This window comes from Dreissena polymorpha, chromosome 1, assembly GCF_020536995.1.
Source record: "Dreissena polymorpha isolate Duluth1 chromosome 1, UMN_Dpol_1.0, whole genome shotgun sequence".
Taxonomy (NCBI): Eukaryota; Metazoa; Mollusca; class Bivalvia; order Myida; family Dreissenidae; genus Dreissena; species Dreissena polymorpha.
The window spans coordinates 146,944,518-146,971,317 of NC_068355.1; the positions used below are offsets into that span (position 1 = coordinate 146,944,518).

The 26,800-nt window shown below is 35.3% G+C and overlaps 2 protein-coding genes across 12 annotated transcripts in view; one reads left to right on the plus strand and one right to left on the minus strand.

The window, feature by feature from the left end:
* Nucleotides 1–6,820: 6,820 nt before the first annotated feature.
* On the minus strand, nucleotides 6,821–11,520 carry LOC127856934 (uncharacterized). The gene is made up of 4 exons (XM_052393178.1): nucleotides 11,386–11,520; nucleotides 10,075–10,191; nucleotides 8,115–8,252; nucleotides 6,821–7,039 (listed from the first exon to the last, which is right to left on the minus strand). Exons 1-4 carry the CDS (start codon nucleotides 11,485–11,487, stop codon nucleotides 6,821–6,823), a joined length of 576 nt encoding a protein of 191 aa, XP_052249138.1. The 5' UTR covers nucleotides 11,488–11,520.
* A 2,989-nt stretch (nucleotides 11,521–14,509) lies between these two features.
* Nucleotides 14,510–26,800, plus strand: part of LOC127854293 (uncharacterized) — a 58,954-nt gene continuing 46,663 nt past the window's right edge. For 2 of the 11 annotated variants that reach the window (XM_052389377.1, XM_052389411.1), the window contains exons 1-3: nucleotides 14,545–14,689; nucleotides 15,329–15,510; nucleotides 21,316–21,470. In XM_052389377.1, coding sequence (XP_052245337.1) covers nucleotides 15,393–15,510; nucleotides 21,316–21,470 — 273 coding nt within the window. In that variant the 5' untranslated portion in view covers nucleotides 14,545–14,689; nucleotides 15,329–15,392. Of the gene's footprint in view, nucleotides 14,690–15,328; nucleotides 15,511–21,315; nucleotides 21,471–26,800 lie in introns of those variants that run through there. The other 9 variants (XM_052389420.1, XM_052389424.1, XM_052389386.1 and 6 more) reach the window with 8 other exon arrangements.

A 26,800-nucleotide genomic window follows, 5' to 3' on the forward strand; every position in this document is an offset into this window, starting at 1 on the left:
TTTGTCTTCAAACAAACATTCAGACGCACTTCAACAAGCAAATTCGTAGAATTGATCTCCCCCGCAACATATGCTTTGTTTGAGGATGGATGCAAATTGGACGGATGAACAAACTGACAGATTTTTTCAAAGAAACAAAGGGCCATAACTCTGGTTTTAACAGATGGTGTAAAATGCCATTTGGCGTGAATCATCCTCTTATGCATATATATACTCATACAAGTTTCAATGAAATAACGCCAAAGCACTTCCAAGATATGGCTCCGGACACAAAAGTGACGGACGGACAGCCGGACAGACAGCGCCAAAAACAATATCCCTCCTCATCTGGCTGGGATTATACTCATACGTTTATATGAAATCCGCTAAGCACTTCCAAGATATTGCTCCGGACACAAAAGTGCATATAGTAAAAAGCATTTTTTCAAGATACAAAGGGCCATAACTCTGTTTTTAACAGATGGTATACAATGCCATTTGGCGTGCATCATCCTCTTATGCATATATAACTCATACAAAGTTTCAATGAAATCCGCCAAAGCACTTCCAAGATATGTCTCCGGATACATAAGTGCCGGACGGACAGCCGGACGGACAGACAACGCCAAAACAATATCCCTCCCCTCTGGCGGGGGATAATAAAGCTGTCAAAGAAAATATATTCACACGATTTTGTGATATTGTACTTAAATGTATCAATGCCACATTCAATAGAGGTCTTCATCGTGTGGTTAACAACCATTTCTTCAAAATTTTGAAGAAAAGGCATGATATTTGAATCGAACAATGTTGTTGGAAATTTGTTCATGTGGCTTAAGACTGTTGCATTTGAGTAATCAACACCAAAAATTTCTTGAGAACTTAGTGTCAAAGAGAACTTAAGGTTATCTTTCTGATGACGTTGGGTCTAACAACAGACCAACTGACTGACGAATGGATTCCACTGAACCTAATATTACATCCAATACCAAACTTTGTTAGGACAGGTTTAATATTATTGTGTAATTAAAAGATCACTCCAGTTGTAAATCACTATTGCAGAACAATAATCAAAACAACTTATAAGGATTTGACATCAAGATACTAATGCTTATAAGTTCAGCACAAGTTGAATTACCTTTGAAACATTCCTCTACGGCAGAGATTTCTCTCTGATCAAGATCGCAAACAAAGGATCTTGGTTTCCAGTTTGGACACCAGCCCTTGATGACCTCCAACGCACTTTTTATCTCATGCGCTGTCTCTTTCTCCAGTAGGAAAGTCCCTACTGGGAGGTATCCTGTTCCAGTCAACACAGCCATAAAAAAGACACATACATTGTATTTGGAAGTGTTGTATGTGCTATCCATCACCACTGTGCTCCCATACTTCATTAACATTTTTCGTTGAAATTCGGATTGATGCACAAATAGCAATGTTGCGGAACACCCTTGATGAAATTCCACTAAAACAAAACATTCACTATTATTTGTGACAAAATGAGAAATGACAGTTTTATAACTTCATATTTATAGTTATATAATTAAATAAACAGTATGTTTTGATTTCTTTCTCTTAAGCCCCTTTAACTTTTTCCTCCAAAGGTTTATGTACGCTTAGCTGGCCCACAGTATGCGACGAGAGGGTTAAATGGGGCTATTATATCACTCACTACAGTGATATATCAAAGAAAGAGCACCAGCTGGACAGATTTGGAAAATTAAATCCATTTAGAGGCCATTAATATGGAGCTCTCAGTAAACTCGAAACAGAAATTTGGAATGAACACTTCATTCAGTCAGATATTGCAAGATTCATGAAAAGTCTCGCAATAGTTAGTATAACAAGAAAATTCAATTAATTTTTGGTATCCCCCAAAGAATTAAAAAAAATCAGTCATTGTCAATCGCTTAATGAAAACAATCTGAACTACCCAAATTATCTTGACAAAGCTTATGTCAGAAACACAAAAACACATTCATTTGAATTTCATTACAATCTCTACATCGAACCAGACACACAAAGTACAATTTCAAACAATAAAGGACCAGACATCTAGAGCTGAACTCAACAAAACTGGCAAGTTTACCAGCACAATAAAATAGCAAATATTTATTTTTATATGCATGATTTTCATACAATAGTTATACAACAGTTCATGGCAGAACAAAATACTTAATTTCACTAAACAAGAAACCGTCAGAGACAGATGATGCTCCCAAGGTTTTTTGTCACAATATTGAACAAATATTTCAGATAAAAGCAAGTGTGATTTAAGAACCATCTAAGGGGAGGAAACTGCCCTAACCCTCTTACAGAATTTAGTTAAAACTCTTCATTTGTATATAGATCCAGCAAAGTTTATAACTAATTGTAATAAGTTTACATTGAAAGGAGGAAATCAGCTAAAGGAGGAAAAAACACCACCCCTGAAAAGGAAACGTCTTGAGGGGCATAACTTTGGACAAAATAATACGATGGATGGTTTAGCAAACTTAAAAATTCCAAAGGGCCATAACTCTCTAAATAAATCATCTAACCAGAACCCACAAATAACATGCGCATCTCCTGTTGGTAGTGAAGCTTCCCATAAAGCTGCATTGAATTCCAGTCAGTAGTTGGGGAGAAATAGCCCGTACAAGAATTGCCTATTTGTACAGTTTATAAAATTTTTCAAATGGCCTGTGAAAAATCATCCGACCATAACCGGCTGATAATATGCACATCTCCTGTTGTGAAGCTTCCCATAAAGTTTCATTGAATTTCCGTAATAAGTTGCTGAGAAAAAGCTCGGACAATAATTGCACTATATGTACAATGGAAAATTGAAAGGGCCATAACTCTGTGAAAAATCATCCGACCAGAACTGGCTGATAATATGCACATCTCCTCTCAGTAGTAAAGCTTCCCATAAAGTTTCATTGAATTCCAGTCATTAGTTGCTGAGAAATAGCCCGGACAAGAACTGCACTATATGTACAGTTAAGGGAAAATTACAAAGGGCCATAACTTGGTGAAAAATCATCCGACCATAACCGGACCATAATATGCACAACTCCTCTTGGTAGTTAAGCTTCCCATAGTTTCATTGAATTCAAGTCATAAGTTGCTGAGAAATAGCCTGGACAGAAATTTTGCATGAATGGACGGACACACACGGAAGGACGGCCGGACAGATGAAGCGGCGACTATATGCTCCCCCCAATTTTTTTGGGGGGAGCACAATTAAGGTGGCCTAACTCTTGAAATACGAAGTTCATCCCAGGCATAATTCATACATGCACCACAGCAATTAGATGATACACATGTATTTTAAGTTTCATTAAATTCCATGAAATTATTATTGACAAACATCAACAATAGATGTGTTTGACAGCAACACAACGCTGCTTTCAAGCCATATATTTGACATTTGACCTTGAAGGATGACCTTGACCTTTCCCCACTAAAATATGCAGATCCATGAGAAACACATGCATGCGAAATATCAATTTGCTATCTGAAGTGACATAGAAGTTATGAGCATTTTGAAACCTAAATGCAAAGTGTGACAGAAGGACAGACGGACAGACAGTCCGCTCACTATATGCCCTCCTTTGGGGGGCATAAAAAAAACAACGCTCTGGCGGCAGAAAATTATATTTGAAATGATGCTAAAAAGAATTTTTGTGAAAATTGCCTAACCCTTACTTGGAACAAATGGTCATTTGAAGCAACTTCCTGATGGAATATAATACGAGTATGCCACTGAGACAACCAACAACCACACAATACTTTACAGGACCCTTCAGTGCACAGTTCAACTTAACAATGATGGATTTATATTTTTCAATGTGAGCCTACCTGGACGAAAATGGAAATTGTCTGAAGGAGATTCCTTCTTCCATTCAGAAATTAAAGCAGTCAAATTTCCCTGAATCATCATAACAGTGTCTGCAAAAAAGCAAGAGTTCATGGAAGTATTTAAAAAAATGGTACATGAAATTGAAAAATAAAAAAAGTATATCAAAATTTGAGGACAACTGTCAGATATTGAGTTTCACACTGGCTGCACAATTTTCTCAACCTTTGGCAAAATATGATTTATTAAATTCACAATTAAATAAATGTATGAAAATGTGTTGGGAATAACTTACATATCTGATACAATATATTATTAAATAAACAATTGAAAATTTTTTATTGAAATATGGTGGGCAATTTTAGTGCATTTAAGTTATTTCTTAATACTTGTATTAATTTGTAAGATAGTCACATTTGGTACAATGCCCTATTGAGTTTTGGTATGCATAGGCATTTAATACTCATTATCATATTGATTTATTTACTGATCCAACAGATATAGAAAGACATATTATATTATTAATAAAAGTAATACATTTCATAAAATATTCTTATCAATAAAAGACATTTTCTATCTCAGCAATTATACAGTATTAACTTGAGCATGATAATATTCATTGCAGCGATTAACATTACTTAATATTTAATGAAAAAGTAAATATTTCATTTGTTTTCTTTGAAATGTTAACAACACTTGATATTTTGATGATATAATATACAAGAGCGTTGTCAGTTGACACCATGAATTTTTTTTAAAACATGAGCGGTGCAGGACGAGCGCGCCACCTTCCTTTGTGTTTGATGTCCCAGTGGTAGCCATTTGTATTAAAGTAACATGCCCCTTTGAAATTAGTCTCTCCTGTTTTCAACCAACATAGTTCTGTTCAAAATGAGGCATACATTTGGCAAAATTATATTCAAGCTTATCTGCCATTGTTAGTGTTTGCTTTTACAACAGCTATCATACATACTAAAACTAAACTGAGGAGCTGCGCCATGAGCGCATGATACGCCCGTCGTTCGCCAATGAAGTAGTAAGGTAATAAATAAATACGGTAGGACATTCAATGAAATCACGAAATTTTGACGAACAAAGTCCCATAACTCTGAAACGACAATTCAGAATTCCGTCAAAAACGAAAGGGGATCAGGGTTTATCAATATTAAGATTGTGTTGAAATTTGAAAAAAACCCATCGAAGGATATTTGAGCTACAGTAGGACATTCAATGAAATCACGAAATTTTGACAAACAAAGTCCCATAACTCTGGAACGACAATTCAGAATTCCGTCAAAAACGAAAGGGGATCAGGGTTTATCAATATGAAGATTGTGTTGAAATTTGAAAAAAAATCCATCGAAGGATATTTGAGCTACAGTAGGACATTCAATGAAATCACGAAATTTTGACGAACAAAGTCCCATAACTCTGGAACGACAATTCAGAATTCCGTCAAAAACGAAAGGGGATCAGGGTTTATCAATATTAAGATTGTGTTGAAATTTGAAAAAAATCCATCAAAGGATATTTGAGCTACAGTAGGACATTCAATGAATCACGAAATTTTGAAGAACAAAGTCCCATAACTCTGGAACGACAATTCAGAATTCCGTAAAAAAACGAAAGGGGATCAGGGTTTGTCAATATTAAGATTGTGTTAAAATTTGAAGAAAATCTGTCAAAGGATATTTGACGTAGCGTACGACATTAACAGACGGACAGACGGACGGACGGACGGACAGACGCGGGGTATACCATAATACGTCCCGTCATAGACGGGCGTATAAAAAGGAATCTTTTATGTTGTTTTTTTTTCTTCAAAAAATAAGACTTTGAAAATATTTTTTTTCAACAATAAAATCTACTTGAACTATTAGGTCATAAAACAAAACAATAATAAATTCTGATTGGTTTGACCTGGTGAAATGACATCCCCTTCATATTGTAACATGCATGGAAAAATTGGACCAAATCTCTTTCAGCGGTATCTGATAAATATACCTATAAACAAAAAGTAACCAGCAACCAAATTTTCTATTTTGAACAATAAAATTCCTGGTACTCATGTGAAATATGTTAACCATGTTTCAATAAAAAGTTGTGGAAAGGTCTAGCTTCCAAAAAATACAGGTTGCTGCAAACAGGGTTGAGATATGGACCAGACATTTTAAGATAATTGCCTATATCCAGGGTATCCAAAAGTTGGATGCATGCAATTAGATGTTTTAGACACATCTGTTTCATTTGTTGTTGAATTTTCAGCCACATTATATAATATTTGCAAGATATTCATAATTTCTCCATTGACCATCCCATTGGGGCAGAATAAGTGTAACCAAACAGAAGCAGTGTGTAGCATCTGCCTATTTCTCTCCAGATCTTCCCAAAACATGCAAACCAATTTGGGCTAAAAACATGTGATGGTTTCTGAACCAACAAGTAACACAACGATAAAAATGTTAACTTTCAGTAACATTAGTTTGTCTGAATTAAATGAAGGGTAACCAGGTACCTGTCCTTGTTAAATTCCTTTCCCTTCTAACGGTAAAAAATTTAAAAAAATATTTATCCAAATCTCTTTGACCATTTCTGAGAAATGAACAAAAAAGTATATGCTTATTACAATTAGAGAGTCGTGACAATAGCTCCTCTTGGTTGGTGTACAAGTTGATAGCCTTATCAATAAAGGGGTATTAATGCTATTCCTAATTGAGCAATTTATTTAAATCATTTTTAAAGTTGGTCATGTTTAATTAATAGAACTTTGCACATTTTTCTTGTAAATAATTGAGTACAGTGAAGGAATTTGACATTTGTAAACACATGTAAAAAAATCAATTACATATTGCGAAGTACACTATTTTTATTTAGAGCATGTGCACTTTCCAATGATTTCTTAAAAACAAAAACTGAGAAAATGATCTTATAAAGTAAATGACTATCTTTCAATTACTCAATCTCTTTTATTTTATTTACTGTTTTGTTAGTTATATTCACTTACATATTGCTTTTCAAAGCAGAAGATATGTGGAATCGAAGGTCCTGCATAGTTGGATGAAATCTTCTGTTTGACTTGGGAATGTGACTGTACTTGCTCTTCACAAACAATGCTATGTGGCTTTTCATTTCAGTGGCATTTGTTATGCCCTCCTTCATTGCAAGTTCCTTTATCTTTTGCAAAATCTCTTTGTCCAGGCGCTGCCCATAGCCAGCCTCCTTCAAGAATTCAACTTTTTTTATTTTGTAAGTTTCATACATAAAGTATTTATCTCCTTCTGGTTTTCCATATGTTTTATAGGTTTCTTTCTACAACTCTTATTTCAAAATATCTCAGGCCTTTTCCAAGGTGCTTAAAAACCAGGAAACCCTGTGCCTAAATCTTTCATTTATTAACTGTCCTCACCAATTTGTGTTGCTTTCATTCTTCAACATGTATGTAAAATCAACCAGACAACCAATGTGAAATTAAAAGGTTGAATATCGTTTCAAATGCTGTTTATATATTAATTATTTGTACAAAAAATGAACCGTCTACAGTATAATAAGTTTTGATGTAGCAACTTAAAAATTAAACAAATTCAAACAGATACCACAGTATCACCCTTATCACGCATGTTTACACCAGTGCATTAGCAAATGTATGGGGAAAGGCCTGATACCTGTTTCACAGACTGTAATTAATATTTAAAAACTTTTACCATGTAAGTGCTGATAAAGCAAACAAGAGGCCCAAGTGTGCCATGAGTCACTTACATGAATACAAGCAAACTTACAAGCAAATGTTATAGTTTCACTAACAGGTATCTGATGATCTGACATAAAAACTTTCTACCTCCAGTTTCTTTCTGGGATGATTTGGGGACTTTTTATTATTTACATGTACAGGAATAAGATTGGCCACAAGTGCCGAGATAATTTTTAACACAGGGCCATAATTTTATAAAATGTGGTTGAGGTCTACTTGATGATGTATCATGCCCTAAAGAATCAACATATTAACAATAACTTGTGAGATCTACTATACAAAATTCAATGCCAAATGAAAATGGATATTTAAGGACTGCAGTTTCATAAATATTTAAGATTTTAAAATACCAAATATCATAAATTGCATAAACACATTTATTGATAAGGAAGGGCTCAGAATTTGAAAATCTGGGTTAAGATCTTCCAGATTATCTTGCATGTGACATGTCTCATCTCTATGACTTGCTGTTGTACACAATAATTGTTAAGTTTTTAAAAGTATAATCTTACATTGATCTTGATTCCCATTACAAGTAATACAAACCTCGCCCATTACGTGATGTTCGTGGGTTCCAACATAGGCAACAAGAACACACACTTCGCCTCTCAAAGAAGAGACTTCAGCTGATTTTAGCCGATCTATGACAGCCTGTCTTTTCCGCCTTGTGTCTGTGCCTTCAAGCTATGTCATAAGTATTGTGCCATCAATGAAGAAAGTACAAAATTTGATTAAGTAACCTCCCTCAAAGACACATCTAATTTAAAACACTGACAAAAGTAACTAAACATCAAATTTACAGTAATTACTATTTCATATCCTTTTATTTGCTCATTTTAGAGGGGCATACAGCTAGAATGGCAATTTCATTTTTAAATTATATGGTTACATGAAAAAAAATTATCTAAAGGATTCATTTTATTACACAGACCTGAATATAAAAAATCAAATGTAAATTATGCATTATATTAAATACAAACAAGAGATGTGGCCAAATCAATTTACCCCTGATCATTTGATCCGGGGGCATAAAACACAATTTCAATCAATTAAGGGGCCATAACTCTTTTAATGAAACCAACAAACTTCCAAATGTGCCAGCACAATATAACACTAAACATTAATTTTTAATTTCAATACATTTCATACAATAGTTGTTGAGAAACCGTTCATGGCAAAAAAATTCAATTAAGGAGCATAACTTTTGAGATACTAAGCCAATCCCCCCCAAAAATGCATGCACCACTGCTGTATGATGATACACTTTTATTTTTAGCTCATATAATTCTATGCAGTTTTTAACAGCTAAAAACTGACAAAAATTTACTAACAATTCTATTCATTTTGAAGGAATAACTATGAAATTACCAAGAATGTACAAACAGAATTCATGTGTACAGCAAGGTAATAAGATTCATGAACTTCCTTGCAATAGTACCCGAGACAATCCTCCGGACTGAAAAAGATCCTAAATTTCAATCAATAAGCCGGGCATATCTCTAGAGTTATGAAGACTATCAGAACAGAAAGTGTGCTTAAACCACTGCAGTATAATGATAAATACGTACTTAAAGGGGCCTTTTCACAGATTTTGGCATTTTTTTAACTTATTCATTAAACGCTTTATATTGATAAATGTTAACATTGGATCATAAAAGCTCCAGTAAAAAATCAAGAAAACAATTAAAAAAAGGAAAAGAACATTGCCCGGAGCAGGTTTCGAACCAGTGACCCCTGGAGTCCTGCCAGAGTCCTGAAGTAAAAACGCTTTAGCCTACTGAGCTATTACGCCGAGTACACATTCTTGACGTATTTTATACCTTAATAAGCAATCTTCGTAGTTTCACAAAATTTAACGACAAAAACAGAACTCTCCAAATTATTCAATCGTTTCGCGTTGCAACGCTTTATAATTTTTAGGTTTTAAAATCGTCAAAAGATGCATATAATGGCTATATTAGACCATGGTTAATGTTCAGTATTACTGTTTCCTCACAAATATCATAACTAAAACGAAAATTTGCAAATCTGAAACAACTTTTTTCAATTTTGTCAATTTTCCAAAGCGTGAAAAGATCAATTTAAGGTTTTGTGATTCAAAATGCAACAGTTACTGAGGAAAAGCTCAAGATGGAGAAAAAAAATCAATTTAAACAATTGAGGGGACATTACTCTGGAGTTTCATAGGCCATTCAAAAAGAATATACTTGTGCACAGTGTGCACTTTGATTTTAGAGCCAATGTAAAGGTCTTAGCATGACACAGACGGTGGTTGACAAGACAAGCTGGCTATGACAATACTGCGGGTATTCTCTGAAAACAGCAGAGCTTAAAAATTACAAACCAATATTAAATTTGTTTCTGACATGATTTGTGATTGTTCATTCCATTTCTTTTGATCTATTTTTAACATTTTCTTTAAACAAGTATTGCCTTAAAAATTTCCTCAAAAGTACACAGTTGATTTTTAAAATTCTATTTCATTATTTATAATAAATCATCTCACCTTATAGTCTGGGAACCGCAAGATGGTTTTCATTCGAATCTGGCAGCAACAGCCGTGTTTCTTTGTGTTTTGAATTATTTTCCTCTTGCCACCGGCGTATGCATGTTCGGGATCATTCTTAAATACATGTTCATGCACGAAATACATGCATTAATAAAATCAAGGATTCTGTTTATGAAATATATCAGGAACAGGTCATCAATGTGAATTCTGTCCACGTTTTACAGTGAAATTTGAAGCAAAATACTGATATAAGAAGAAACACACTACATACAGTGAATGAGCAAAATACAAACTTCAGCATTTCATGAAATAATAAGATGACATCCTATTTCTTCTGTAATAGCCTGTTGTAGATTTTTTTTCATGTGTCTTGTAAATAGAACATCCAATACCACAACTATCACATGGGGAAAAGGCCCCTATCTGAGGACATTTTCCAGCAACTAGTTGCGTGAGCATTCCCCAAAACATCTTGAAAATTCGACAATCATCAGCACAAAGACCACGAAGAAATTTCCCAACATCTTTTCTTTCAATGACATACATTCTGTGGATGATGGCAAATGACGCTTGTCGCGGGAAAAGTCTCCATATCCGTACTTTTCAAACAAATAATGAATAACTTGTCAAACCTACTGTTACTCGTCAAAAACAGTTGTATTATTAATTATGCCATGAAGCTAGATAGAATGTAACCCAATGGTTTGACAACCATAAGAAAAGTTGACTTTTAATGTGACATCATGCATGAATGACATGTGAATAATAATATCTAGAAAAAGTATTATTTTTAGTTTGACACAGATGCTTTTAAAAGGGACACGGAGATACCATTAAAACAATAACGTTTAGCTTAATTCATTTTGTTTAAACACTAAGAAATATATGTTAATGTGAGACCCTTAACTGATAGATAGACTTTACAAAATATGATTATGGATAAATCCGATAATTATGTATCACATGCTATACTTTGTTTCCCATATAATATAACCATCACAAATAGTTTTCATTCGACTAACCAATTACATTCCAATTTCCATTACATTATTACCACATCAAATGACATCATGGAATGTAAACAACTTTATTCACTGCACAGCAATTGATAAGCCAAGAATGCTTACAATGCCATGCCCAACTGGTAGATATATAACAACTGTCCTGGCACTTTCTCTTCCACCCAAGCAATCATGCTTACAAAGATGTTACCCAAATAATTAAAAATACCAGAAAAATATCATTTTCAATAATAATACAGTGTCTTTTCATTATTTTGTCACAAATTGTGTTATATGACAACCATACCGGCTGAGCTTTCTTTCTTTCCTTCCTATTAGGACCGTAGTGGCATTCTCTTACTTCTGTTCCCAATTGCACGAACGGACATCCATCAAATGGTATTGGCATGGAACCACGATTTTCGTAGAATCGAAACACAATGCCATCCGTAGTGCTTAATTCTACAATCATGTCATCAATAAAGCTACAGACATTCAATAAGTTCAGTATAACTTTACATTTATATCAACACAAAACACATAAAAAATCATTTAAGTTTCTTATATATAGTCTATAAATGTAAGCTTGAAACTTGAGCATTTCATTGAATGCCTATTTCTAGGTATAAAACATATTCAATGGCGTTGTACAATAAAAAAAAAATATAAACACAATTTAAAAGCATACACAGGTACATCACGTATTACCTAAAAAATATGGGGAAAAAAAACACCAAAATTAATATAAAAATTTAAACTCATTTATGACTCATCCTCTATGAAAGAATTAATGTCATTTTCACATTAAATGTAGTTTCTTCTGAACATATAATTAAACAGCATAGGCAAAAGAGTCTCATCGACACGGATATAATGAGCCTTGTCGGATGATTATTTTGCCTTTTTTTCTCATCGCTGAGATTGTAGTATCATAAACATGGGTATGAAAAAAAACACACAGTTAAATTGACCAGTAAAAGAAGATGTAGACTTTGCCATTTAAAGTGTTAAGTGTTGTGATATTAATGCAGGATTTAGTAACATTTCTTCACACAATAGCATATTACTTGTAAACATCTAAGAAATATTACCTTTTCATACATGTATATATATGGCAACATTATTTTAGGAAATAACAACTTCATAATCAGTCAAGCCCTCCCTTGATTAAACTGGGTATGAACTTTCATCAAACATGAACAAAGTTGAAAAACAATGAACAGTCATAAATAATGCGAAATGTTTAAACTGCTGCTTTAACCAAATATACATATATATATATATAACTTACCTATACCTTTATGCCATCTGTCCAAGCTGTTGAATGCTGATAAATTTCTATTCTAAAAAACTTCAGAAGTACATTTCTAAAATGATCAAGAGTTGACGTGCTCATTTTAAGTAACAAATTTTAAATTTATATATATATTAAATGACTGAAATTGTTATTCTTAAATTACAAATATATATAAATAAAATTATAAACATTAAATATTCAAAATAAAATTAATGTATGTTTTGTTACCTGTTTAAGATCTTTTTGTGTGCTTGCTGATGGCATTGATAAGTACCCATTGACATTGTACAATTTTACATGTACATGTACAATGAATATCTTACAAACACCAGAAATTGTTGACGTCAAACAATCCAACAAATGTCCATCTCCTTTCCTTCCACTTGGTGTATTATCCAATAAATTTCAATATTATTGCCTTTTAAACCAATTCAATGCTTTCACACGATTGTTTCAAATTTTAATATTTCCACAATAAGCTTAATTCAAATAAATATTGTAAGTAAATTTCCATTCACACCTTTTAACTTTTAAAAAGCCAGTGTTAGTTTGTAGATTTCTGCATAACTTTTTCCATGGACCTTATTAGAATCACAATATTATATTAACAAGTCACACTGTTTCATATTTCCTAAACATGTTGGGTGTCAAAATTTAATGTGATAAATAGATTTAATGCACACTTCTTTTCATTTCCAAAAATAGCAATTAATGGTTAATTTTTGGCTTTCTCTTGAAGTTTTCACTCTTTGTTTTCCGTGTTTTTCTTTACTTCACAGGGGAAATATGGAGACTTCTTGCCACAAGACATTGGGCCACATAATACTGATTTATTTATTTAATTTCAATTGCACAATATATATTTTAATTTTACTTATATCATTAAAAATTAAATACAAAAACTTATTTTAGATCATAACAGCAGTTTTACAACTAATTATTTACTGGAGTCCTTTCTTCATTCTGCTAATGGTGGCGCAATAGCAGAAACAACACATGCTCTTTAAACCCATTATGTCTTTTGCGTCTCTGTTCTTAACGATCAATGGCACTGACATCTTCATATAAATATTTGATGCAAATGTGCCAAAAATATAACATATGTGGTATGTAATTTGCAAAAGTAGCATAATTTTGTAGTAAGTGGGAAAAGATTGAAGTGATAGAAAGTCCTGAATTATTTTTGATGTAGGGCGAACCTAGTCATGGTGTTAAGGAGCGATTGTGTTAAAAAATTATGCAAGAAACATGTAAATAATGATTTCAAGATAAATGAGATTTTCAAGTCTGCTTGCAAATTTTTAGTAAAGGCAAATTGACAGACAATACCTCAGTATGTTTTTTGGTAAACGTACAGCTTAATTAAAAAATGTTCACATAGTCAGTATAGTGAATCGATATGCATGACAATGTTCTGTGCGAGTGAATTTCATATAAACTTAGCCCAAGTCTTAAGCATGATTAATGTGTTCTAGAGCTTTACATTTGTTGGTCATGTCGATGTAATGTTTTAAATCTATAGCCAGTGGCCAAGGTTAACGATTCGGACAACGCTTATTTGCATGTACATGTACCCCTTTTGGCTTTATCAGTGTGAACTCACTTTTGAAACGAGTCAACAGCATCTTGAAAACCATAGAGAAAGTGTAAACAATAAGCTAGGTGGGGTTTTAAACAGGCACAAAAATTCGATTCGAAATATTAAAACACCTGTAGACTGTGGTGACCCACGTCTTGCCAAAATAAGGGCACCATATAACACACTATGCATCTGCGGAAGTGCAGGTCAACAGAACAGTAACTTCAAAATGCTGGAGTGGAGGGGTGTAAACAATAAGCAAGGTGCAGCATTTAACAGGCACAAATCTTCGAATACCATAAAAAAAACACTGGAATCGCACTGTTAAAATACCTGTAGACTTCGGTGACCCACGTCTTGCCAAAAAAACAAAACGTTCGCACGTTTTGATTTCTTCCTCTCTGATGTAATTGTCGGCGTCAATAAAAGAGGGAAATTTTAATACCGCCATTTTTTACAACACACTAAGTTATCTCCCTTCGTGGGCGGAGTTAACACCGCACTACTTTTAAGAATACTCTTTGGCTGATTAATTCATTTGGAATACAACGTATTTTCGATCCCCGCTGTGAGAGCGTTCTTTAATACCCACCAAAGTAATGGTTCTACCCAGGTCAAAGACTCAATAGTCATTGAAAAGTCGAATTGCGTCGACGCTCCAGATAATCCCTGCAATTAATGGGGAGAAGAGAGAATGGTAATTCGGATGTTTCATTCGGATATATTGAACAGAAAGTAACTAATTTTATTATCAATAATATTATTATAATATTATTCATTCATAAGAAAAGGAATATATTCACACAAAAGATGCATTGTTTGAAATGTGCCTTATGCTTATGTGAAATACCTCTTACCGGTATATGGTCCATTCATAAGGCTTTTGAAGGGGCCTTTTCACAGGTTTTGGCATGTTTTGAAGTTTGTCATTAAATGCTTTTTAAAAAAGTAGCCCGCTGCAGGGCGCGAACTAGTGACCCCCGGAATCCTGAAGTAAAAACGCATTAGCCAACTGAGCTATCCTGCCATGCATACATGAAATGCGTATTTTATACGTTATATAAGCTATCTTCGTAGTTTCAAAAATTTAAACGACAACAACAGAACTCTCCAAATTATTCAATTGTTTTGCGTTGCAACGCTTGATAATTTTTATGTTTTTAAACCGTCAAAAGATGCATATAATGGCTATATTAGACCATGGCAAATGTTCAGTAATACTGTTTCCTCACAAATATCATAACTAAACCGAAAATTTGCGAATCTGAAACAACTTTTTCAATTTTGTCAATTTACCAAGCCGGGAAAAAAAACCTTTAAACCTTATATATAATTTTGATAAATTTTTACAATTATGAGACCAATTCCTTTTAGGTTTTCCTTCCTTTCTGGCACTTCAGTGTAAGCTAGCAGCTTTGAGGGACATGATGGCTTAGAAATGTCGTCTAATAGAGACTGCTATTCGGGTATCATCAGACAATGCAAGAGCTCAAGAATTCAACATGTGATTTCAGCATTGTGTCAAATCAAGTCTGTCTATAGTAAAAATTCTAAAGGTATGTGATTTTTTGTATGCCCCCAGTAAGGTGGCATATAGCAGTTTCATTGTACGTCGGTCTGTCTGTCTGTCCGGCATCCCGTTTTCCGTTTTTTTTTCCTAAAGGCTTCCATATATATTGACCTGATATTTGGTATGGGAGTGTACCTACATTACTTACAGTTGAAGTTTGAGTTTCTTTCTGGTCCATCGATGTTTTGGGAAGTTATTTGCCTGGGACTTTTTTACAAAAAGCTCTTAGATATTTAGCTGTTTTTTTATGAAAGTCTGCCTAGTAGATCATGACTTACAGATGGTGTGAGTTTTGTTCTGGTCAGTTGATTTATCGCGAAGTTATGGCACTTGGACTTGGACATTTTCTTTATAATGACAATTTTCTGGAGGGCTCTTATGAAACACTTTCTGATATTCAGCTGATCTTTAGTGGTTTGTGAGTCTTACCTGCCTGACTTTCAGATTAAGTGTGAGTTTCTTTACAGTCATTTGATTTTTTGCAAAGTAATGGGCCTTAGACTTTTCTATATAATAACCGTTTTCTGTTATTTATTATTTATTCACTTGCTATTTGGTGTGTGAGTCTACCTACAAGACTTACAAATGAAGTGTGAGTTTTGTTCTTGTCCATTGATTTTTAACGAAGTGATGTGCCTTGGACATATTTTTTAGCACATCTATTTTGAAAAAAAAATTATGAGCTATTGTCATCACCTTGGCGTCGGCATCCGGTTAAGTTTTGCGTTTAGGCACACTTTTCTCATAAAATATCAATGCTATTGCATTCAAACTTGGTACACTTACTTACTATCATGAGGGGACTGGGCAGGCAAAGTTAGATAATTCTGGCTTGCATTTTGACAGAATTATGTGCCCTTTTTATACTTAGAAAATTGATTATTTTGGTCAAGTTTTGTGTTTAGGTCCATTTTATTCCTTAAGTATCAAAGCTATCGCTTTCATATTTGCAACACTTACTAACTATCATAAGGGGACTGTGCAGGCAAAGTTATGCAACTCTGACTGGCATTTTGACAGAATGATGTGCCCTTTTTATACTTAAAAATTGAAAATTAGGTTAAGCTTTGTGTTTAGGTCCACTTTTTTCATTAAGTATCAAAGCCATTGCTTTCATACTTGCAACACTTACTAACTATCGTAAGGGGACTGTACAGGCAAAGTTTTGTAACTCATACTGGCATTTTGACGGAATTATGTGCCTTTTTTATACTTAGAAAATTGAAAATTTGGTTAAGTTTTGTGTTTAGGTCCACTTTTTTCCTAAAGTATTAAAGCCATTGCTTTCATACTTGCAACACTTACTAACTATCGTAAGGGGACTGTGCAGGCAAAGTAATGTAACTCTGACTGGCATTTTGACAGAATTAGGTGCCCTTTTTATTCTTAGAAAATTGAAAATTTGGTTAAGTTTTGTGTTTAGGTCCACTTTTTTCCTAAAGTATCAAAGCCATTGCTTTCATACTTGCAACACTTACTTACTATTGTAAGGGGACAGTGCTGGCAAAGTTATGTAACTCTGACTGGCATTTTGACAGATAAAGGTGCCCTTTTTATACTTAGAAAATTGAAAATTTGGTTAAGCTTTGTGTTTAGGTCCACTTTTTTCCTAAAGTATCAAAGCCATTGCTTTCATACTTGCAACACTTACTTACTATCGTAAGGGGACTGTGCAGGCAAAGTTATGTAACTCTGACTGGCATTTTGACGGAATTATGGGCCCTTTATACTTGAAAATTTGGTTAAGTTTTGTGTTTTGGTCCACTTTACCCCTAAAGTATCATTTATACTTGGAACACTCATAAGGGACAGTAAAGGACAAGTTGCATAACTCTGGTTGTCATTTTTACGGAATTATGGCCCTTTTTTTACTAAGTAAATTTGAATATATGGTTACATTTTGTGTTAAGATCCACTTTACTTCTAAAGTATCAAGGCTATTGCTTTTAAACTTTAAATACTTTCATGCTATCATGAGGGTACTGTACCTGGCAAGTTGAATTTTACCTTGACCTTTGAATGACCTTGACTCTCAAGGTCAAATTTTAAAATTTTGCTAACATTTCCATAACTTCTTTATTTATGATAAGATTCGATTGATACTTTGACAAAACAACTCTTACCTGACATATCACAATTGACTCCGTCCAAACCATCCCCCACGCCCCCCCAATCCCCCCCCCCCTGAATCCCCCTCAATCCCCCCCCCATTATATTTTTTTAATTACAGATCATTTAATAAATGACCACCACACCCTCACACTATACCCCCCCACCCCCACCCCCAAAAAATAATTTTTATGCCCCCCAGTAGGGTGGCATATAGCAGTTGAACTGTCCGTCAGTGTCAGTCAGTCTGTCTGTCCGTCCGAAAAAAACTTTAACATTGGCCATAACTGTTTCACTTTTCAAGATAGCAACTTGATATTTGGCATGCATGTGTATCTCATGGAGCTGAACATTTTGAGTGGTGAAAGGTTAAGGTGAAGGTCATCCTTCAAGGTCAAATGTCAAATATATGGCAGAGCTCCAGATAAGGTTTTGTGAAATTCTTAAATTACTACCAGATTTTCAAAAATAATTCTTAACTCTGAAATTTTATTCTTAACGTTACTACTAAGTTTTGGAAAATAATTCTTATTTTTTCTAAATGACCTAAAAATAAATAATAATGGTTATTTTCATGCAAAAAAATAAATCAAAATAAACATACTAGCAACTTTATTTATACGAGTTCAACAGTGTCTTTTCAGTATTATACAATTTTATTTTTCAAATGCCTTCATATGCCCAAACTGTGCTTAGATTGCATGCCTTAGATAAATTTTTACATATTTCACAATAAAAACGGGTCTCCCCTTCAATCTTTTCAACGATTAGCCACAGAACTTGTCCCTTCCACTTGTTCAATGTTTTTGTTTAAGTTTGGACCCGTCCTGTCGCATTTTTGTTTAGCTTTTCCGACTGTGTCGGCAACTGAACATACAACATCGTATAAGATCTTTTCTATAATGTCTTTCTAAACATGTATCTTCGGCTCACTTTGCGTACAATATGTTTAAAGCGTATTTTTGGACGCTTTGCAGTTTTTTAGGACGCTCTCTGGGCGCGGCCATTGTTTTTTGACAGATTGACTGTATACGCCGCTTTTATTGGAAAAAAATGCGCTTTGTTAAACAAACCCGATAACCATTCTATATAAGCACCGCAAATAACTTTAATACGCGAAAAGAAGTCCATAAAAATGGATACGAACCAATGTAAAAATAATATTTGTAACTTGATTTTGTAATTCTTAATGGTACGACAAGATTTTAAAATAAATACATAACGGACTTGAAAATAATTCGTAATAACAAAAATACGACCCTTATCTGGAGCTCTGTAGGGCGTCTCTCCGTACAAAAACTTTAACATTGGCCATAACTTTTTTAATATTGAAGATAGCAACTTGATATTTGGCATGCATGTGTATCTCATGAAGCTGCACATTTTGAGTGGTGGAAGTTCGAGGTCAAGGTCATCTTTCAAGGTCAAAAAATAAAATTAAAAAAAATTCAAAGTGGCGTTCTCAGGAAGCTGCACATTTTGAGTGGTGGAAGTTCAAGGTCAAGGTCATTCGTCAAGGTCATTCTTCAAGGTCAAAGGTAAAAAAATAATTCAAAGCGGCGTTATCATGAAGATGCACATTTTGAGTGGTGGAAGTTCAAGGTCAATGTCATCCTTCAAGGTCTAGGTCATTCTTCAAGGTCTAGGTCATCCTTCAAGGTCAAAGGTAAAAAAAAAATAATTAACAATTCAAAGCCGCGTTATCATGAAGCTGCACATTTTGAGTGGTGGAAGTTCAAGGTCAAGGTCATACTTCAAGGTAAAAAAAAAATTATAAAAAGACTAAGCTGTGTTCTCATGAAGCTGCACATTTTGATAGGTGGAAGTTCAAGGTCAAGGTCATCCTTCAAGGTCAAGGACATTCTTCAAGGTCAAAGGTTAAAAAATATATAATCAAAGCGGCGTTCTCATGAAGCAGCACATTTTGAGTGGTGGAAGTTCAAGGTCAAGGTCATTCTTCAAGGTCAAGGTCATCCTTCAAGGTCAAAGGTCAAAAAATATATTATTCAAAGCGGCGTTATCATAAAGCTGCACATTTTGAGTGGTGGAAGTTCAAGGTCAAGGTCATCCTTCAAGGTCAAGGTCATCCTTCATGATCAAAGGTCAAACAAAAATATTTCAAAGCGGCGTTTTCATAAAGCTGCACATTTTGAATGGTGGAAGTTCAAGGTCATCCTTCAAGTTCAATAGTAAAAAAAAAAAAAATTCAAAGCGGCGCAATAGGGGGCATTGTGTTTCTGACAAACACATCTCTTGTTTTTTTTCAAACATGGTTAAAAAACACAAATATTTATTTTAATATATTATTTTTGAAATACTGTCCAACCATCCCACCCAAGAATCCCCCCCCCCCCCCCAAAAAAAATATTTTCTTTTGCATTTTTTTTGGCATTTGTGGAAGATAATGTAATAAATGACCACACTCCCACACTATACACATCTCTCCACTCCACCCCTCCCTCCTTTGTGATTGAAATTGAGATAGGTCCCTACACCTTTGAAAAGAAAAATAGATGAGCGGTGTGCACCCGCAAGGCGGTGCTCTTGTTAAATGCTAGCAACACTTCCTGAATTTTTTCCAAAACACTTTCAGACATCCAATCCCATAACTTTGACAAATATCAATGGTGTGTAACTTTGCCATGATTTATTCAATTTTGAAATAGGTGCTGTGTCTTTCAAAGTGCAGTAGGGGGCATTGTGTTTCACAAACACAGCTCTGGTTTAATCTGTAAAAGGAAGTTGCTGAATAGATAAATATTTGAAATGTAATATGGAACACCTGCAGCTGTTGAGAATTTTGGCTGGCAGGCATTCAGGCTGGCAGGTGTTAAGGTCGGTGATCAAGAAAGACAATATTTTCTCTCTAACTCAAATTCCAGGGTGCAGAATCAATGGGCTTCAAAGATTATTACACACGGGCTGGACAGAATGTAAACACACCGTTAAGAACTTTATTTTTGAAAATATCTCAAGTTATTGAAATGCATTAGCAAAAATCTTTAGGGCACAAAGGACAGCTTTTCTTGCAGTTTGTGCTGATATCTTAAGGTATAAGAATCATTCCTTAAATACATCTGAATTCGGTTACAAAATTTCACATTGCGTGAAGCATAACCATGCAGTACACATAGACCTTTAAAAAAAGAACTCAGGCTATTAAATAAAGTAATTCTGATGTATTTCAAATTGCCATAAGCAACATAACAATTTGTCTTTAATGCACTAGTTGAAATTCTTAAGAACAATTGTTTTAAAAAGTTATTTCAATTTGAAAAAAAAGCAACACTACCAGTATTAAACCGGTGTGCTTACATCCATTAACATTTAATTGGGAACCCCACAAAATCTCTTGATCCTGCACCCTGAATACTTCATATAAATGATCAAGAAACTTGATGATAATGTTTGTGGCTCAAGTTTGATTACCTGCCTGATTAACATATGTAACCCTGTCATTAAAAAAATGGCCCAAATTAACCATGTCCCCTCTCTTTCCTAAATAGTTTTTCATTGGATCAACATTAAACTGTGTAATGATATTTCTAAATTATGGTCCTTCAATCTTAAATATTTGTGTTGCTGAATTTAAATAATCTGCTTTCTCACTCAAGTGTTAAGCCAGAACGGTAGACCTGTCAAATGACGTATTTTATGACAAGTTGGCTCTCATGTTTCATAGATGTAGAGAAATTGGTGGGTCACGGACTGGTTCAGACACTTCTTGGACTGCTGCCGCCAGCAACCAGTTTGGACGAGAAAATTAGGGTTAAGGTTTTCGACCTCTCCATCAGCATCCTTGGAAACATGTGTATGGAGGAATGCACAAGAAAACAGGTGATCCTGCATGTCATCATATTTAAAAGACAGTAAAAATGCCGTATTTAAGTGACTAGATTTAATTTAATTATTTCCGATAATTTGTGTATTGTTTGTATTGAACATTGAGATTTTAATCCAAAGAAGCTTCTATTTCAGTGGTATGTATTATCTTTTAGAGCTTTAAAATCTTCAGTAAAATTTTAATCAACAGTTGATTCATGACATTTCTAGGGTTCTAATGGTTATTCTATTGTTCTATTGTAGTTATCCCCACGTTTTTCGGAGAAAAAGTGGGGATATTGTATTAATGTGCGTCTGTCCGTCCGTCTGTCCTGGCCACCTGCTCCTCCTACACTATTAGCACTAGAACCTTGAAACTTACATACATGGTAGCTATGAGCTTATGTGCGACGGTGACAGTGACGGAATTTTGATCTGACCCCTGGGTCAAAAGTTATGGGGGTTGAGGCGGGCCAGGTCAGAGATTTTCACTCATTTTTTTATGTTATTTTACATTAACTTCTTCATTTCTGCACCGATTTACTTCAAATTGATACTGAGCCTCTCTTATGACAATACGGTCAATCTCAGCTATGCATGGCTCCATTACCAACCCTGGGGAGCCCCGGCCACATAGGCAACGCCCACCCAAAATTGCCTTTTACTATATTTACTTCATTTCTACACCGATTCACTTCAAATTTATACTGAACCTCTTTTATGACAATACGGTCAATCTCAGCTATGCATGGCCCCATTACCAACCCTCAGGCACCCTGCCCACATAGGCCACGCCCACCCAAAATTGCCTTTTACTATAATTTCTTCATTTCTACACGGATTCACTTCAAATTGATACTGAACCTCTCCTATGACAATACGGTCAATCTCAGCTATGCATGGCCCCATTACCAACCCTGGGGCGCCCCGCCCACACAGGCCACGCCCACCCCAAATTGCCTTTTACTATAATTTCTTCATTTCTACACCGATGCACTTCAAATTGATACTGAACCTCTCTTATGACAAAACAGTTAATCTCAACTATGCATGGCCCCATTTCCAACCCTGGAGCGCCCCACCCACATAGCCATGCCCACCAAAAATTGCCTTTTACTATGATTTCTTCATTTGTACACTGATTCACTTCAAATTGATACTGAACCTCTTTTATGACAATACGGTCAATCTCAACTACGCATGGCGCCATTACCAACCCTTGGGCGCCCCGACCACATAGGCCACGCCCACCCAAAATTGCCTTTTACTATAATTTCTTCATTTGTACACCGATTCACTTCTAATTGATACTGAACCTCTCTTATGACAATACGGTCAATCTCAACTACGCATGGCGCCATTACCAACCCTTGGGCGCCCCGACCACATAGGTTACGCCCACCCAAAATTGCCTTTTACTATAATTTCTTCATTTCTACACCGATTCACTTCTAATTGATACTGAACCTCTCTTATGACAATACGGTCAATCTCAACTATGTATGGCCCCATTACCAACCCTGGGGCGCCCCGCCCATAATAGGCCACAGCCACATGGGCAACGCCCATCCAAAATTGCCTTTTAGTATAATTTCTTCATTTCTACACTGATTCACTTCAAATTGATACTGAACCTCTCTTATGACAATACAGTTAATCTCATCTATGCATGGCCCCATAACCAACCCTGGGGCACCCCGCCCACATAGGCCACGCCCACCCAAAATTGCCTTTTACTATAGTTTCTTCATTTCTTAACCGATTCACTTCAAATTGATACTGAACCTCTCTTATGACAATACAGTTAATCTCAACTGTGCATGGCCCCATAACCAACCCTGGGGCGCCCCGCCCACATAGGCCACGCCCACCCATAATTGCCTTTTACTATAATTTCTGTATTTCTACACCGATTCACTTCAAATTGATACTGAACCTCTTTTATGACAAAACGGTTAATCTCAACTACGCATGGCGCCATTACCAACCCTGGGGCGCCCCGCCCACATAGGCCATGCCCACCCAAAATTGCCTTTTACTTATAATATCTTCATTTCTACGCCGATTTACTGCAAATTGATACTGAACATCGCTTATGACAATACAGTAAATCCCAACTATGTAAGGCTCCATTACCAACCCTGGGGCGCCCGCCCATAATAGGCCACACCCACCCAAAATTGTCTTTTACTATAATTTCTTCATTTCTACACCGATTCACTTCTTATTGATACTGAACTTCTCTTATGACAATACGGTCAACCTCAACTATGTATGGCCCCATTACCAACCATGGGGCGCCCCTTGGTCAAACATGCGGCGTGGGGATACGCGTCGGCCTCTGCCGCGCCATTGCTTGTTGTGTTTGTAATCGTCTAGTAACCAACAACACAAGGGGGTTTAATAACTTGATAACAACATAAGGAGGTCTAATAACTTGATAACAACACCAGGGTGTCTTATTTCTTAATATCAACACAAGGGGGTCTACATGTAATTACTTTATAACAACACATGGAGGAAATTATATATTTAACAGAGTTAAAAAAAAAAGCTAAGCTGTACAAGACTTACTGTGCACACTTTCTTTATCTATTATGTGAAAAACCAGTGGGTATGTAAGTTGGCTATAATGTGTTAATACGAATTCAAATAATTATTCATCGCCCTCTTAATTATATTTTTTTTATGTCCCCCACTATAGTAGTGGGGGGACATATTGTTTTTGCCCTGTCTGTTGGTTGGTTGGTTGGTCTGTCTGTCTGTCTGTCTGTTTGCACCAACTTTAACATTTTGCAATAACTTTTGCTATGTTGAAGATAGCAACTTCATATTTGGCATGCATGTGTATCTCATGAAGCTGCACATTTTGAGTGGTGAAAGGTCAAGGTCATCCTTCAAGGTCAGAGGTAAAATATATGTGGCCAAAATCGCTCATTTTATGAATACTTTTGCAATATTGAAGATAGCAACTTGATATTTGGCATGCATGTGTATCTCATGGAGCTGCACATTTTGAGTGGTGAAAGGTCAAGGTCATCCTTCAAGGTCAGAGGTCAAATATATGTTGCCCAAATTGCTTTTTTAATTAATACTTTTGCGATATCGAAGATAGCAACTTGATATTTGGCATGCATGTGTATCTCATGGAGCTGCACATTTTGAGTGGTGAAAGGTCAAGGTCATTCTTCAAGGTCAGGGGTCAAATATATGTGGCCCAAATCGCTTATTTTATGAATACTTTTGCGATATTGAAGATAGCAACTTGATATTTGGCATGCATGTGTATCTCATGGAGCTGCACATTTTGAGTGGTGAAAGGTCAAGGTCATCCTTCAAGGTCAAATATATGGGTCAAAATTGCGCATGTAATGTCACTTCTGCAATATTGAAGCTAGCAATTTTATATTTGAAATGCGTGTGTATCTCAAGGAGCTGCACATTTCGAGTGGTGAAGGGTCAAGGTCAAGGTCATCCTACAAGGTCAAACATCATATAGGGGGACATTGTGTTTCACAAACACATCTTGTTTCAAGATGTGAACAAATTGTATAACATATCTAAATGACAAAAACATTACATGTATAATCAAATACATATCTTAATTTTGTTTATGATAACACATGATAACAGGGGCTGAACAAAATACAGTCTAATAAAAGTAAAACAAACATTTATTCATGACCAAATAAATTAAATCATCTCAGCAACAAAATTCCATTCTAACAATTGTATTTATCAACAATTCCACAAGACAGACGGATTATGTTTCTAGTAAAACTCATTATACTCACCTCTTCACTGTTATTATTTTACACGATATATCAAGATGACTCTAACAACATATTGTTGTCAATTATTTCACCAAAACACTGAAAACAATATGCTTGCCTTGGCCTGCTTAATAGAAATTGATGTTATGCCTTGATTTTGGCAAATAAGTTTCCCAATGATGGGATGTTTTCAAAATTTATTGTACATGTATACATGATGAATTATATTGCTGTTGATTTGGTGTTTTTTTAGGCTGTTTGGAGTTCATTTGTTCTAGTTTTACATTTTGGGGACATTGTTTCTAGAAATAATATATCAGGGTAACCATGTTTTACCAAGTTGATGCCTAGCACACTGATCATGTGCCAATACTGTTTCTACTTACAATCCGCCATGTTGATTTTGTGTGTTTCAACTGATGTGTTTACTGCCTTTGGTATCAGTGAGTCTCTATTTGCACTGGAATGACAGACTGTGTGTGTCAACCTTACAACAATTGGTCAGAGGAATATTCTATTTTTATAATTATTTTGATGTCTAAATCTAGATAAAACAAGCAAATTTGTTGAATTGATATTCCCCGCGAAATAAACTTGGACAGTAGATGCAATTGGGGTCACTAGGTCAAAGGTCAAGGTAACTATCACTCTAAGTGTAAAAATCGTTTTCGATCAATAACTCCTCAACAAATTGACTGATTAAGACGTCTTGATACTTCACATGTGCACTTGCCTTGAACAGTCAATGGTCCCTATAAAAATTGGGGTCATTAGGTTGAAGGTCAAGGTTACTATCACACTAAGTGTGAAAATTGTGTCCGATCAATAACTCGTCAAGCATTTGACGGATTGGCTTTATACTTCACATGTGCATTGGCCTTCCGATTGAAATTGGGGTCACTAGGTCAAAGGTGAAGGTCACTGTTACACATTAAAGGTACAATTGTTTCTGATCAATAACTTGTCAACTGATTCACAGATTGGCTTGATACTTCCCATGTGCATTGGCCTTGGGCAGTAGATGACCCCTATTGAAATTGGGGTCACTAGGTCAAAGGTCAAGGTCACTCTTACACACTAAGTGTGAAATCGTTTTGGATCAATTACTCGGCTCCTGATTCACAGATCGACTTGATCGATACTTTTCATTTGCATTGGCCTTTGACAGATAATGGCCCCTATTGAAATTGGGGTCACTAGTTCAAAGGTCAAGGTCACTGTCACAATAAGTGTGTAAATTGTTTCTGATCAATAATTTGTCAATGACAACGACATTTGGCTTGATACTTCACATGCGCTTTGGCCTTGGACAGTAGATGACCCCTATTGAAATTGGGGTCACTAGTTCAAAGCCCTATTTGCGGAACTCTTGTTCCTATTGATTTCTACACTGTGGAACACTTGTTCCTATTGATTTCTACACACCCATGAAGTTTAATGCTGATATTTTGTATCATATCTTAGATAAAGCCCTAAAAAGTTCCATCATACACAAACTACAAAGGGCAAAAACTCTCATTTAAGAAAGTGAATGGTTATGGTTTATAAGCATGACACTTCTCCTCATTTTTA